We start from the raw sequence: 16,438 nt of genomic DNA, 5'->3' as shown, positions 1-16,438 counted from the left end.
CTGCTGTAGGGAAGGTGCCACATCAAGAGTCTCACCTCTAGAATGTACTCCAGCTCCACTCCCCTTTTGTGAGCCTGTTTCAGGACTGTGGAAGCCTGCGCCATGACGTCTGTGTGGAACTGCGTTTCCTGCGGGGCTGCGAAGCTGATTATCTTCCTGAAGAGTGTTTCAGTCAAAATCATATGAGATTCCAGACCTTGGAAGTATTCCTGCAAGTTTTCAGGGAGGAAGAGGTCGGCGATTCATTCATATACAGCCTTACAATAAAAATTGCTTCAACCGCGAGAGCAGACGATGCTCAGTGTGTGAGTGATACTGTTCTGCTGCTGCTGGCCTCCCCCGTATCCATGCAGAGATGGGCTGCAGATTCCTGACTGGCCTCTCCTGTCCCCGAACCATGTGCCCCTGAAGGATGCTGTGCTGCAGACACTTGTGCCCAGAGCCCTTCATACCTGACCAGCAACTGATCAAACTCTGGCTTGACCCCTGTGAGTCTCTGGCCCTCCTTATGGTCCTGAAAGACCACTCACTCCACCAACAAACTGTTCTGCCTTGTCCCTCGGGCACATTAGTCCCCGCTCCCCATGGTGGCCTCTGCCTCTACTCTGTACTCAATGGGATGACCTCACTAGACACATTCGCAGCTTTCCCTCCCCTCTGGTTGGCCTTCAGCTTTACTTTTCCAAATCCCCAGAGCATCGGTTGTGCTTAACACTCACTGCCCAGCTCAGCTTGACACATACTGAGTGGTGTTATGTATTCTTAAATGTCCTTTGTATTTTATGTACAAAACTGTGGGTGGGCCTTGCTCAATCCTCTAATGGTGTTTTGAACCGTTACTTTTGATGTGGAAAAAGACCCCAGAGGAGGGAGATAGAGTTCATCCCGTTTCCTGTTCCTGGCACCTTGGGTAGAACTGAAGGACTAGGAACTGATAGCAATATTTAGTGCATCTTACATGCCGGGATCTCTATCAGCACTTGACCGAGTAGCTCGTTTAATCCTCACAATGGCTCTATGAGGTAGGTAGACTCAGTTCCCATTTGACAGGTGAGGACACTGAACTGTTTGTCTAGTCTATCTGACTTGCCCAAGGTCACTGCCAAGCTAGCTCTTCCCCACAAAAATGCTCTGGTCAAGAGAAGCTGGAACCACTCATACTGTATGGTAGAATTTTCAAGCTGCAGGAGAACTTGGAGGTCACTGGGCCCGACACTCAGGGAGAGCTGACGTTCCTTCTGCAGCGCCCTCCCCTGCCAGCCTTGGCTGGGCTCTCGGGGCGGGGTTGGGGGGGGCTGGCTGCCCCACCCCTCTCAGAGCGCTTCATCTATTGAGCTTTATTTCTCTGTTATTTATACTCATTGATCCTCGTTTCTTCTCTGGAATAACTCAGGGAGGTACTTTATTACTAAGGTCAAAGATTTGAGAAAAACCAGATGTGAACTTTAAAACAATGTTTTCAAAGCCAAATGATAAGGATGTAATAAATCACAAAGTTTTGCACAGAAACCTCTGGGAAAAGTAGCAAGAAGTAAGATTTTTAAAATGCACCTTTAGAAGCCACCAGAGATCTACATGATGGGAGAATGTTAACCATCTATGACCCAATGGAATTTTTAAAGTTTCCCTACAGGAAAATGTGGAAGCTTGGGCTTCTGGACCGGCAAAACCGCTGTTTCTGCAATCATTGCTATTAATGCAAGAGTTACCTTTGTGTATGCATTACATGGGCACATCTGCACCAAGGACTAGTGCCCAACTTGAACTTGGTATGGCACATACAAAGGGAGCCACCTCAGGCCTACCAAGTTTGATTGTGTGGCAAAAGGACCCAGTGTCCCAGGAGGACACTCTGGGGGTGGCAGCAAGCAGAGGGGCCATGTGCTTAAGGGCCAGAGGACCTGGTGTTACAGGTAAGACGAAGCAACCCAACCTCAGAGCAGAGCGAGGAGTCCTTGGCCGGACACGGGAAGGCAGAGAGAACACCTGGAACTGGGGAACAAGTGGGCATCGAGGACACAAAGAAAAATAGCAGTTAAGAAGGAAGCTGGGCTCCCATGAAGAGAGTCCCCAAGTTTCCCACTGAGGGCAGTTTATGAAGAGAGAAAGCATGGTTGGCACTAGTGAGGAAGTGATCATTACAACTATCGCTAAGGTTGGTATTCTTTCTCTTTACTTATAAAATTATAGCACATGTCCACTATAATTGTTATGTGCTTCTAAATGCCAGTGGGTTTGAGTTGACATTTGTTGGCCGCTTTAAGGATTAACTCATATGAGCAAGAACTCCTAAAAGATTGAAAATACTGGATTTTACTAAACATATGTCAGTAAATGAGGGTGTGCTTTCCCAAGTACATTCTCTCCCCCTGCCTCTCTCTCTCTCTCTCTCTACCTTATGTTTGTCGAGTAGCTGTTGGATTTCCTCTTTGGAAGACACAATCATTTTCTGGTCACCGGTCATCTTCTCCTGCCCAGTTTCCAGCAGGTCAGCCAGGTCTTGCAGGGCCCTTTCGTACTGACTCTTGAGTGCAAGGTTCTGGTTCAGTCCGCTCCGCCGAGAGCCAATGGTCATCATCAGTTCATCATACATGTCCTTGGACACAGAGAGAGGATTAGTTGCTCTCGAGTCATGGCTCCTCCCTGAAAATATATTACTTACCAAGCCCATGACCCAAGTGTCTTCTCCAGGTGTCTGTTTGGGGTGATATTCTGCATGCAGGGCATCTGTCTGCCTGCCTTCCTTAGAAGCCTCACTCCAAAAACTTCTTTCAAAAAAGATATGCTAATTTTTTAATGTTCCAAAGGGTATGCAAAAAGGTTGCCCAGACAAGGACACATGGGGTAGATCTGACCACTGTCTTTTAGGGATGTCAACTGTGTGTGGAGATTTGTGGGGTTAAAATGTAGAAAATTTGTTCATAGGGCTGAGAGACATGTCTCAAAACATGCAATTCTGATTCTTATATAATGTTCTCAACATTCATGAAATTTTAAAGTAATTGAATTAGTCTCTTTAACATTCTACCTACTAAACAATAATCAGATTTGGGACTCTTCTTCAAATAAAGAGCTTGAGAAACAGAGGAGCTGAATGTGAGCTGAAAGACTCGAAGACTTGAAATGACAATGTTTTTGCCAAATGTGGTGAAGTAAATAAATATTTTAACTGGAAAGACATTTTTGGAGATGACAATACACCAACACAAAGTTTATTTGAGTCATATGGACCTGATTAATGTATCACATTAAGGTTGAGCAGGCCAAAAGTGCTTCAGCTGGGAAAGTCCAACGTTAATGCCTATTTACAGCTGTGACCTTGGACGCTCACACCTGGCATTGAAGCACTGACGGAAAACTACCTACACAGGGCAGAGTGGGGCAGTGGGCTCATGGCATTGTGAAATGTTAGATAGAGGAATGGGACCCTTAAAGTAAAAATGCTCTTTCAAACATAAGAGCTATTTTATTTTGTCAAAAGGAAGAGCTTGTGACCCTTCATTGGACCCATACTAGTAATTCCTCAACAGTCTGCAATAAGGTATGTGTATGTGTCAGATTTTTTCTTGATATAACAAATACATTGCTTATCAAAAGCAAAACATTGCTGGTCTAATACCCCAGCACCTCCCCACCGCCCCGATATCAGATTCTTGCATGTCGGACTTGGGAAAGCAAAGTAATACTCTCTTCCTGAAGGGTTCCAAGAAACCTGTTTAGATCTCAGCTACCTTCTGATTTCATTTCTTTTTTGTTGTGAAATTCAAAGTGTCTCTCTTGCATTCAAACATGTATGAAAGATAAACTATACATCTGAACAACTGACAAAAACCCCTTTTTAAAAAGAATTCGCTTGAGTATTTTTTCCTTTAAAACAGTGTTTGGGAGTACATTGTAGTACGGAATAGGTATCCCTTTTTCTAACATTTCTAGGTTGGACTATTAATTATTACATTTTCTAGAGCAGAAAAATAATATAACACAACTAAACTATACCACAATGCTTAGCCACTGGAATAGTAAAAAATGTCATAAAAAAAGAATCTTAGAAGCATGAGAATACAACTTACTTTATTGCACTGAATATGGTAAAAAAAAAAAAGTCAAAAAACTTTTCTAAGACTTACTTGGAAGAAAGACTTGGAAGAAAGAGGGAAAACAGTTTTTGGTTTTTGTTTTTTTTTTTTGACTGCTAGTTAAGATGCATCATTGAATGCTGTTGGTAGGAAATCATACCTGGAGTTTGGAGAGTTCTTGCAGAGAGGGCTGCTCAACCTGCAACTTGTCACCGCGCTTTTTCAATTCAGCGATTCCTGCATCCAACTCCTTTAGCCCATCTTCAGCCTGCTGTATGGCCTAGAGAAATTGGTGATATTTCATTAGAGCTTCCACAAATAATTTCCCATAAAATGTATGACTTCCATGTCTCCTTATTTATTTCTCTTCTGTTCACATGAAACAATGCATACAACAAAACTCGTGGCAATGCAACAGGAAAACTGTGGTCACCTATGACGTGGAAAATAGGAGAATGTGCCCTTCACTATAGCACAGATCAGTTATCTCAAAGGTAAGGAGGTAAGAGCTTCCCCCAATAAAGAAAGAAATTCGTGAGTAGCAACACCTAAAAAAGAAGCATGATGTAGGGACAGTAGATAAAGGTATCTGCCTGAGATTGTTTAGGGGATCATGTTGTGGTTTTCTGAAATGTGGTCTTGAGCATCTTTGGGGAGACACTCAGTGAGGCAAGAAAGTACGCAGGTAGCTCGGTTGGTTAGACTGTCATCCCAAAATCCCAAGACTGAAGGTTTGATCTCTAGTCTGGGCACATTCAAGAATCAACCAATGAATGCATAAAGAAGTGGAACAATAAATTGATGGTTCTCTCTCTCTCTCTCTCCTTCTCTCTTTCTCTCTCTCCACCCCTCCCTTCTTCTACGAAATCAATAAAAATTTTTAAAAAAAGAAAACATGTGATAACATGAAAAGGGAAAGCTCACGTGAAGGAGAAAACCAAGCAATCAATAAAGAGCATGGTTGTTGCCAGCGCTAAGCCTTGTCTTGCCAGGCTGAGGTCTGTAGAAGCACAAAAGATCACGTCCTGGCCTCCAAGGAGCTAACACTCTGGTTGGGAAGCCAGAGTAAACAGAGGACAACAAAACAGTTGTGTACAAAACTTGACACAAGTCACCCGTGCTCAAGAACTTCAGAAAAGGGGGATCCCAGTGAATCCTGGAGCAGAACCAATAGGCTTTTGGGAGAAACACAACCTCAGTTGCCCTTGAAGAAGGAAAAGAACATGAACTCCAGATGGCAGATAAAAAAACATGTGTCCCATTTTCCTCTGAATCTCCACTACCACCACAGCAAATATGTTTTGTTTGCTTGCTTTTTGGTGTGTCTACCCCCATAAATCTAGAAGAACAAGGCAAAAGGGAAAAAGACAATTACCAAAAAAATTTTGAATGCTGGAAATCAGAAGGGTCCATGATAGTTGACTTGGGAAGTCTCAGAAAGCTGAATCCAGATCCAGCAGGGGATCTCCACCACCACAGTGGCAGTGATGGGAGCCTGTGGCACTCTGGGCAAGTCACACAAGTGCTAAATAAGGAGGGTCCTGAGGAGCTGCTTAAAGGGAAGCTAAATTCCCAGGCCCCTTTCCTCATTCCATACTGCCCCTTCCTTCCCTGGTAAAAGATAGAACGTTTATTTTTCTGGAGAAGGTAAAACAGTCTCTGGAAGGGGCAGCAGACACAGCGGTGGGCTTGGGTACTTGACTGAAAACAGAGATAAAGCAAACGCCCACCCAATGCTGAATGTGGAGCCCCTACATCTTCTAGAGTGTGCCAGCCAGACATTTCCTCCCAGTTAGGAAAGGGGAAAGCACTTGAGAAGACTGATAGAAAGACCTAAAAATGTGGCACAGGGATTGTCCAACAAATAGGCAACACAGACCCCCTTCAGGAGATCTAACACTGTTGAGCTTTATCCGCCCATCAGGATGCCATTGAGCTATTTAGTCCCCACCCTAAACTGAACAGACAGCAAAGGATTTCTTGAGAAAAGCCTCCAAGGTGAAAGATAGAAACACTAATAAGCAAACGACCTGAAGTAGCCTGGAGGGAAACAAATTATACAGTAAAAATAAAACCACCACCACCACCACAACAACAACAAAAGATAATACACCGAGAGAGATTACAAAAAATAATGCACCTATTAAAAAAACAGGATACTATAAAAAGGATCACTTAGAAAGTCAAAATGAGCTCTGAGAAAATGCAAAACACACAATAGCAGAAATGCAAACCCAGTAGAAAAGTCTGCAGTTGAAATTGAGGAAGTCTTCCAGAAAATACAGCAAAATAACAGAGAGAAATGCCTCTTGACAAAGACATTAGAAGACTGGACCAGAATGTCCAACATCTGTCTAAAAGGAGACCCAGCCCTGGCTGGTGTAGTTCAGTTGGTTGGAGCATCATCCGAGCATGGAAAGGTTGTAGGTTCGATTCCCAGTCAGGGCACATGCCTAGGTTGCAGGTTTAATTCCCAGTTGGGGCAAGTATGGGAGGCAACAAATCGATGTTTCTCTTTCTCCCCCCACCCACCTCTCTAAAGCCAATAAATATATCCTTAGGCAAGAATTTTAAAAAAGAAGAAGAAAAAGAAAAAGGGATTTTCACAAACAGAGACAGATAGAATGGAGGAATAAAAATATTAAATAAATCATTAGACAATTTTTGAGAATAGAAAAAGGACAGTAGCCAGGTCGGAAGAGCCCACTGTGCTCATAACCCAGTGGACAAAACAGACCCTCCCTCAGACGCGTCTTTGTGAAATTTCAGAACACCTGGGACCTTGGGGATTAGAATGATTTTCAGATTTCTAGAGCTACCAGCAGGAACTGGAAAAACAACAGAACAAAAGCCTCAGAACTCTCTAAGAAACGGACTTCCAACCAAGAATTCTATAAAGAGCCAGGCTATGAATCAAGTGTGCGCACAGAATCAGAACATTTTTCAGACATGCAAAATATTGACAAATGTATCCAGCATACCCCCTTTATTAGCAGGGATATGCACCAACAACATGAGGAAGCAGTACAGTAACCAGTCAGGACTCGGAAAAGGAAGATCCAGTCGAGGGAAAAGTGAAGGAAATTCTCAGAATGGTAGTAAAAGGAGGTCCCGGAAGACGGCTTTGCAGCAGGCTTCTGGGGCAGATCAGAATGTTGTCGATCAGAATGTCACCACTCAGAATGTGAGTGTGTTCAGAGGCGTCATCCCCAGACTTTCTGCTATCATTACCTTGTTTGTCCAAGGGGGCGGGGACAGAGTTAACACACTTTTTAGTGGCTTTCCATTTATTCAAAGAAACCATCTAATTATTTACTTTTATTTGTGACACCTGGTTATACTGGTGATTAGTAACAATATCACTTGTGACCATGTACATCCTGTATTTCACATTAGAAGTTCAGGCAGAGCATCACTATGGCTACTCAAATCTTTTGTGGAATCAGGTACATTACAAGCTACAAATAAAAGAAAATTAAAATTAAAAGCAGGTCCTTTCAAGTAGAAGATATAGAAAAATTTTTTTTTACTTGGGGAAATGAGGATCTCTTATGAAAGTGGGTAAAGTTATGGTCAAGAGAAGTACACATATAATTTTGAGATCTATTTTAGGTGATCTATCCCAGGGAGGTATACAGATCAACAGATAGACAGATAGATGGATACAGATATCTCTTTATATTGGGTTGGCCAAAAAGTTGGTTTAGTTTTTTCTGTAGCAGAGCTCTAGTTGTCTTTAACTTCGTTTGAAACAATTTTGTTAGATCATATTGTGACAGCTGTCATATCAGCATGCATTTACAAAATGTTATAAAAATTGGTGACTTTTTGCAGTCATTTTAATATTGAAGGTAGAAGAAAATACACAAGATTTTCAGTGTATTATGCTTTATTATTTTAATAAAGGTAAAATCGCAACTCAAAGGCAAACAAAGATTTGTATATGGTGTATGGAGAAGATGCTGTGACTATTTGAATGTGTCAAAAGTAGTTTGTTAAATTTCTTGGTACTATTGACATTTTGGCCAAATAATCCTTTGCTGTGGGGCTGTCTCATGCACTGGAAGATGTTTAGCAGCACCCTGGCCTCTACCCACTAGAAGCCAACAGTGGGAGACAGCTGACATCCTCAAAATATCCAGATCGATCAAGTTACTGGTGAAAATGAAAAATGTATCTTTTATTTTAAATGTAACAGACTTTTTGGTCAACCCGATGCAGAGAACTATTGCAGGTTACTGCATATAGACTGTCCATAGAACCCTCAAACACCTACTGAAATTAGGTTATAAAATTGTGTTACAGCACGCACTTTTCATGATTACCTACCTGATGAAACAGGAGATGTTTTGTAGCATCCTTCCCCTGCCTTTTGCCCTCCCTGTTTTCACTGCCATTACCCTAGCCTGAATTCTCACTCCTTACCATGTCTGCTGTGTGAAGCCTCATGACGGAAGCATGCTCCCTGACCCCAGCACCTGCCAAGGCAGGACCTGGCACTCAGACCCACTCTCAGCCTCTGACGCCCCAGTGACTCCCACCTGCCAGTGCTCTCCAAGGTGAGTGAGTGCAGGTGTCTCAAGTGTGCACGGTGATCTGTGAGGATGGAGCACTGCACCTTTTATTTACATGCCGCCACCCTCATTGTCAATTCTCATTTCTGTTCCTGCGGGTGCTTTATAACAAAGCACCCACTTATGACTTTGTGGTGTGTGCTTGTCTGTTTTAACTGATGAGGTATGTGGTCAATCAAGTTTAGACACCAATGATTTGTAGAATAAAGTCCAAATCCTCTGACATGCAATGGGCCCTACAAGTCGCCGTACTTTTTCTCATCCAAACTTATATCCCTCAATCACATCCATTCATTGTTTGTTTGGCTAAAAACGATTCCTTGTTTTTCTCCTGAAGAGCTCTGCACTGTCTAATGTATGCCTTTTTTCTTGCCGTCTTCTTTACATGGCAACCTTTGCTCCCAGTCAACGTGTATCTAAACGTCTAAGTCCAGTTTCAATTCCCCTTTGCAGACTCTTCCCCGACCTTACCCCTGCTGGAAGCAATCTAGCCCTCTTCTGAATGTCCCTAGTGAATCTCAGCACCACCCCCAGGACACTCTGACTTCCTGCGTGGGTCACTGCCATTCATGTCTAATCTCATTGTTGGGGGACAATCTTCTTCAGGTCAGCATCTGTCACTGACACCTTGTCCTAGCTCATGTTTCCTAGCTCGGTGTGAGCAGAAGTGTGAGAGTCAGTGTAACCTGGCCAGTCATTCAAACCCAGCTCTTAAAACAAAACATGTCCCAAACAAAAATGTCATAGTAAGCCATTAATCTCTCATAGGATATTTGACATTTTATAGCAAATTTGATCTGCTCTATGCATTTGCTCTTCTGGAAAAAGGCAACTGTAAATACCTCTATTTGTTCTGCCACGGGCTGTTCAAACACATTTGCCAGTTTCTGCAGAATGATGTATTTGTTGTCAGCCAGTGATGTCAACAGCACCTTCAGGTCATTCTAGGAGGGGAAGGAATAGGTAGACTTAATATGTGCTCTGGAGAATCCAAAAATGGTTGTAAATGTAACACACATTCTTAGAAATAATATAAAAGTGGAGAAATTTTATGTCCAGAAAAAACTAATACTGATCTATGGGAAGGTAAGAGTATCCGGTAACAATTTATCCAAGTCCTAAAGTTGACTTTTGAAGAATTCGTTTCACATATTGTTTCCAACGCAATATAAATGGAGATTTTTTTTTTATAAATAAAAACCAATACTGGTCCCCCTAATCTTGTTATGTCTGAAATAAATGTGCATATTTAAACATTCCAGCAGAAATAGTCCACTAATGACTTCTACCTAGTAAAACAGCTTATAAATGTTATTTCAATTTGGGAGAAAAACAGGATTCTTAAAAATAATGATTCCTCTTTTCCTCTCTCTTTCTCTTCCCTCTCTCCCTTACTTCTTGCTTTTCCCTATTTTCAAAGAATTTGACCAAGCTTATAAAAGTCACCCGGAGGTTTAGAAAATAACTGTTTCTACTACAACCAAAGACACAGTAAGAGAAAACACCAAAAGACCTTAGCCAAGCCTTTGTTCATACACACGACTCCCTTGAAAGTCCAAATATACAGGGTCCAGCACAAATGACTCCCTTTTTCATTACAAAATATTTTGTTACAAAATCTTAAGCATGTAATTCTGTAACATAACAATATCACACCCAAGCACACCGTATGACATCTTAGGTGCGATGTCCAAATTAAAACTATGAATTATTATACCCATATGGTTACCCTACCAACCACACTCAATTTCATGAAGGGGCTACTCCTGCTAGACCCTGTATTTCTATTGAGTTAGATTTGTACAAAAATGAGATAACTACCAAAGTTTTGAAACTCAATAGGAACAAAATTTGAATTATAAAATGTTTAACTCCACCCCCTTACTGCAAAATACCAGCAAATAAGCTCTGTTTCTTATTGGCCAGCAAACGTGTAAGATGGTCTGGTAGTCCATCACAGGGTGAAGTTTGATTTATCATATCCTCTTCACTAGCAGCAGATCAGGCACAAATGCACAGCACCGAGATGCAGGAATTCTGACCTCTCACTAGGAGAAGGATAATCTCACCAAGGAAAGACCTATTTAAGGCTCTGTGGGAGCATCATCACACAAAATCCAAGGCTAAAAAGCAAAACAGTGAGTGGACTGTGTAGTAAATTTTTTTAAAGCATTGAACAGGAGAATTAGAAAAAGGAATACCATCCTAAGAGGCAATAACCATCACAAATCAAAATCCAAACCAATCTGCATGCCTCCTTGCAGACTAAATAGAAAAATGTAATAACAGTACTGGAAAAAATGGGGCCAGAGACAAGGGTTTTACTTATGATATATGACGATGTTCGTATCATGCAACTGTGTGCAAGGCGAGACCACGTGGGCCATTGGGGCCAGGACACACGTGTATGTTTGTGTTCATAGGAAAAGATATTCTCCATTCTCTGAGCAGATGCTAAAGAAGTCTCTTATCCACTTATCTTTAGACTATTAGTTCATCTAAATGAGTAACATGCAAATAACATAGCATGGGTCAGAAATAAAGAATGCATACATATTCTTTACATTTTAGTAGCATATTTTCAACCTTGATTTTATTCTACTCAAGGCAACAGGAAGCAGAGTTCACATTTCTAAAAGCCACAGTTCCTGTGGCTTTTATGAAATGAAAACCTAAAGATTTATTACTACACTGCTAAAGAGCAGGATAATTAAGGTCTCTATATATTACACATAACAGACATTACAATTTTTTTCCTATAGTCACTGGAAGTACTTGCAGAGCACAAAGAGGCAGGATTCTAGCTGTTTGCAAAAACAGGCCACAGAAAGTTTAAAAGTTTTAAAATCCTTTGTGCTGCCTCACTTACTTTAAATAAATCATTTTTTAACAATAACTTAAATATGGACTCTAAAAATATCCAGGAAATTTATTTGGGGTTAAGCCTATAGGTAAACATTCTTTGGAAACAGAAGAGTGGATAAATCTCTTGTGACTCCATGTAGGTACATACACCTACAAAACACCTACTCACTCTTCCAGATTGGCTGCTGGGTGCAGAATAACGCTGGCAGTCTGGCAAAAGCTGATACCCAACTGTTAAATGGAAAATGAAGGAGGCATGCCACTCCAAAAACTGCTGAGCACTGACGGCATACCATGTGCGTGGTGCGAAGTACAATGAAGTGGTTTGTGGCTTGACCTTTAATTATGCTAACACTGGAACTCTTTCAATTAAAATTGGAACACAAACATTTTAGAATATCAGTTTTTGTTCGTGAGCTGGCCACCAACAAGTAGAAACTTGTTGGCAAAAGAAAAAGCGAGAACATGACTTAAAGAGAATTTCAAGATTAAGTGTTCTCCTCTTGGTCCTCTGCACCAAATAAGTTCCAGAGTATTCATGGTTTGGTTCACATTTTACTGTCACTGAGTCTATGGGCCAATAAAAACTGCAATGCACCAAAGACACTAGCATAATAAAGGCAATTTGAAAAGAAAAATATGCCCCTGAATGATAAACACATTTGCACTTTAACCCACCCAGAACAGTTATGACCGTTATACTAGAATGTTAATAGCATAACTAGTATAACTAGAATGCTATTAAAATTCAGTGTGGTATTTTATGCAAGATAGTAATGAAACAGAGTAATGAAACAAGTTTCCATAAACTGCATAACAGTTTTGTTGTTTTGGGACATGCTGTGTGTATACACGTACATTCTGCATACAAAACAAAATACCCAAGTGATCAACCCCAGTTTTTCTTGACTCCAAGTGAAGTGCTCACTCCTTCCTATGTGGTAGACAGACAGCACAACACACACAAATGCTGCCGGTCATTCCCTGACCACAGACCTGCATCCCCAAGTGCCTACAGTGAATGTTTACCCGAGTACTACTTCTGCCCAAGACGCTTGGCCAGCCAACAGAACCACCAGCAACTCAAGTCTGGCCCCTTGGTGGACGGCACTGCCATCCACCGGTCTCCTCTGCTAGCCAATGCCCCCACAAGTCGGAGCTGTTAGAATTCCCCAGCTGCCCCCTTTTCCCCATTCCCCATATCCAAACCACCAACAAGCACTCTCTGAAAGACTCTGCCTTCGACAGTATATCTTGAATAGGTCTACTATTCTCCGTCTCCCCTTCTTGATAGATCAGCTGAACAATACAAAGTATAAAAATATTCCTTGAGTCAAATCCTGGCTGTAGCTCTTGACGGCTGAATAACCTTGGAGAAGCAATTTAACCCTTGCACAGTTTTCAGATTCTAACCTGTTAGAATACACATGACTGTTAACATCAACAATAATAACAGTACTTCCTGAGTACTATGTTTCACACATTGTTCAAAGTATTTTACAGGTTCTAACTCATTTTATCCTCACAAAACCCTATGAGGCATTAATATGGGTGCGATTTAATAGTTGTGGACACAGAAAAGCAGATGCGGTTACACAGCAGTAGGTGACAAAGCCAGAATATGAACCCAGGAGGGGTGGCTTTGGAGACCCTGGTCTTAGTTTTTGCTCTTTTAACTTCATAAAATGAATATTAGAACAATGCTTAGCTAACAGGGATGTTGAGATGATTAAAGACAATAGTACATATAAAAATATTTTATGAATAAAATAATGATACACAAATACTTGTGATAATTTTGTTTTGTAGTTTTAAGAATGTTAAACTACTAGAAGGCAGTGATAAATTGTTCTAGATACATATCTAGAAGATTCCTGGTTCCTTGGCTAATGCTACATTTATTTGGCACTTTACAATATTTTTTGTTTTTGGAAATAAAAATTTTTACATTAAACTCTTGGCCCTAATCATTGGTATCCATTTTATAAAACTTCTATATTTGTTAAAAATAAAATCCAGTTAAAAGTTAAACATTCCCAAAGGGTAATTTTTTTGTTTTATTAGGAATAAAAATCAACACTAAAAATTTACTAGCAATTTTTACATTTGCTGAAATTTATAGTCATAGGAAAAGTTTCATAAGCACACAATTATTCAGTTGGCAACAGAGCTCTCGTCTGTAGCTAAAAGGCAGTGTGAGGAGTTCGGACTGAGAAGTAATGCGGTCTAGTTTCACACAGGTGGAACAAATTAGGTCACAGTCAATTTCAACGGGCCTGGATATTGAAGTCCAGGTTTCGTGGTTTATTACAGCCCTGCCTGCATGTTTCTTTGGTTATATGCTTTAAACTCCACTATTATCAACTGGATATTATAATTATAATGTGCCAAAAATAAGGCTTTTATTGGTTGAGTTTAAAGGCCCATTTGGCCCTTCGTTTGGTTGGCTGCTTTTCTCAACCTCCATTTCTAGGAGCATCAGACCCTTCATTTCCAATCCTTGAGTTCAGTCCCCTAGTTTTGCTGTAAAGTTCTTGATCTGCATTGTACCTTTGGAAAAAAAAGTAGGTGTAGGTATATGACAGCTCAGTGAGACATCCCATTTGTGATTGTGTGTGGCTGGAGAAAGGACAAACACTTCTCGATCATGTCTTACCTGGAAATTTAGTATTTGCTGAAGCCTTTCCTTCATCTGGTTACACCGCTGGTTTACTACTGAGTCTAACAAGGACAACCGCCCCAAAAGGCAGCCCAGAGTGTCTTCGATGACATCGCGGTTATCACCGTTCTCTGGAAAGGCTTGGGAAAACAGGTTCTTGTTCTTACCCATTTCTTCAGACATTTCCTTAATATCTTTGGCAAGAGCCTAGGGTTGATGAGAGAAGGCCATTCAATGTTTAGATGCAGGAATTGATACACAAATTGGGTCTTTAGCTCGTAGAAAGTCAAGTGCTTTGAAATGTCATGTACACGCCCAGGCACAAGCTGCCACACTTACCTCTTGGTCGAAGAGGCAGGCTTCCGTTTCTTCTGGTACAAGGGCTGTGGCAACAAATAAACGCTGTTCAACATCATCCAGCCAAGTAGAGGTAGCTGAGACTCCGTCATATAACTTCTGTTCCAAGTGAACATTCTGCTTCTTTGTCCCTCCGCCCTGGGGGAAAAAAAGGAGGGGGAAAAATGAATTAATTACAGCATTTCGAGAAATTGAAGGAAAATACCAGGATGAGACTGCAGGGTCTTCCTGGCTCTGCCTTTTGGGGCTATTCTCTAGGGTTGAGTCACAGTGGTTCACACCCAGAGGTGGGACAACTTCATGAAGACCAAGATCCAGGAGCAAAGTCAGAGTGCAGCCCTACCTGGGAGGAAGCCTCCTCAAAGGCCTGGTTCAATCCATCCAGCAGAGACGTCACCGCAGATTTGTCTTGGGTCTGCCCGTCAACCTTGTACAGCGGCACACCGGACAAGAGCCGATTCGGCTTTCTGTAAAGCTACAGACAAACAGGGGCAGCTGATTTGAGGGCATATGTGCCATGTCCAAGTTTCTCATTTAGAATCACACACAGGAAAGCAGATGCTGGAAAACCGTCCTTATGAAAAACCTGTCCTAGAGAAATATGACCTGACACACCACATTCACTCAACACGGTGACCAGATCCAGCAACAGCAATGTTTCTACTGATGGATTTTAAAAAGAAAGTGGTGGGGGAAATGCCCAAAATCTTACAGCCCTCCTCTCAGTGTGTGTTCTTGGTTGTAGCACTGCCCCTGGGGAAATAATCCATTCCGCATTCCAGGTCTGGACTGACGCATCTGCAACGCTCAAACTCTCCAATGTTGCTCCCGGTCAAACTCAGTTTTCTAGCCTTTGCAAGAACATCTCATTGTCTCCTTCCCTTTCAGGCTGATTACCCAGTCTCCTCTCACACGCAGGCTTACTCCCCACTGTAGCTGAAATGCCCACTGCACCCAGTACTTTTTTTCACTTCCACTTTCTTTTCAGTTCCTGCTTACAGGGCTTGCCATGGTTGCTTAATTTTTGAGAAATGGATACAGTATTTTCATGGTTTGCTTACAGGTTCCTAGGAGCTGTGTAGGGTGTTCTGCATGGACGTGTACAGAAAAAAATTGCTCTGAGAGACAGATGTTTTTTGACCTCATGAACGTGAGCTGCCCTTACCCACCCCCAAAGTCCTGTTTTTACACTTGAGGGCAGTAAGCACATCCAGTGTCTGAAGTTGTCAGTATGCTGGTATGGAGAAGGAGGGACTGGGAGTGGGATAGACCTGTGTCCACCCCCAGCTTTGTCTCTTTCCTAGTCATGGGACCCTAAGAAATTGTCTAATCTCTTTAAGACTTAGTTTACATATAGACAAAGTAGGGATGATATCCCTACAGCACTGTTAGAAATGTTAACACCTAGAGCACAAATACGTCCATTAAATTACTATTCTCTTTCTTCTTGGAAATTCTCACAGCCAAACTGCTTCTTCCCTTCCTTTTCTTCCCTCTTCACACGAGAACCTAGAAGGCACTTTGTGCAAATGACCGGTGATTCCTAAAATAAACCACTCAACTAAATGCAAAAACATCGCAGAATGACATTCAATACTTCCCACTTCTCAGCCCCCAGGGAAGTGAGCTGTGAATGTGCACCTGAACTCTGACAGTCCAGGTGTCATGTGGGAATGTCGGCGGCAACAGAACACGGTTTCCCAGTAAGCTCGCACGGAGCACACTGGGGTGGGGGCACTGACCGAGAGAAACAGTAGCTCTCCAAGCCAAGGACAGGTAATGGGCAGATGTCCAGGAGGGCTGCAGTCTTGGATGAATCATGTAGGTGCTTTAAAGTGAATGGACTACGGGTGGAATCTAGGGCTTGGACACTTAGTGAATGAATAGCATAAAATGTTACTAGAAGT

General features: G+C 41.8%; 1 protein-coding gene across 9 annotated transcripts in view; it reads right to left on the bottom strand.

Annotated features, from left to right (window-relative positions):
• The window catches only part of SYNE1 (spectrin repeat containing nuclear envelope protein 1), a 404,650-nt gene that overhangs the window by 100,210 nt on the left and 288,002 nt on the right, over positions 1 to 16,438 (bottom strand). For all 9 annotated transcript variants that reach the window (XM_053668739.1, XM_053668745.1, XM_053668738.1 and 6 more), the window contains 7 exons: positions 14,875 to 15,006; positions 14,514 to 14,669; positions 14,172 to 14,381; positions 9,493 to 9,594; positions 4,237 to 4,356; positions 2,396 to 2,596; positions 36 to 209 (listed from right to left, as the gene is read on the bottom strand). In XM_053668739.1, the coding sequence (XP_053524714.1) occupies positions 36 to 209; positions 2,396 to 2,596; positions 4,237 to 4,356; positions 9,493 to 9,594; positions 14,172 to 14,381; positions 14,514 to 14,669; positions 14,875 to 15,006 (1,095 nt within the window). The remainder of the gene's footprint in view (positions 1 to 35; positions 210 to 2,395; positions 2,597 to 4,236; positions 4,357 to 9,492; positions 9,595 to 14,171; positions 14,382 to 14,513; positions 14,670 to 14,874; positions 15,007 to 16,438) is intronic.

This window comes from Artibeus jamaicensis, unplaced genomic scaffold (genome assembly GCF_021234435.1).
Source record: "Artibeus jamaicensis isolate MK-2021 breed Jamaican fruit bat unplaced genomic scaffold, CSHL_Jam_final contig_497, whole genome shotgun sequence".
Taxonomy (NCBI): Eukaryota; Metazoa; Chordata; class Mammalia; order Chiroptera; family Phyllostomidae; genus Artibeus; species Artibeus jamaicensis.
Note: the sequence above shows the minus strand (reverse complement) of the source record. Positions and strands in the feature narration are given on the sequence as shown.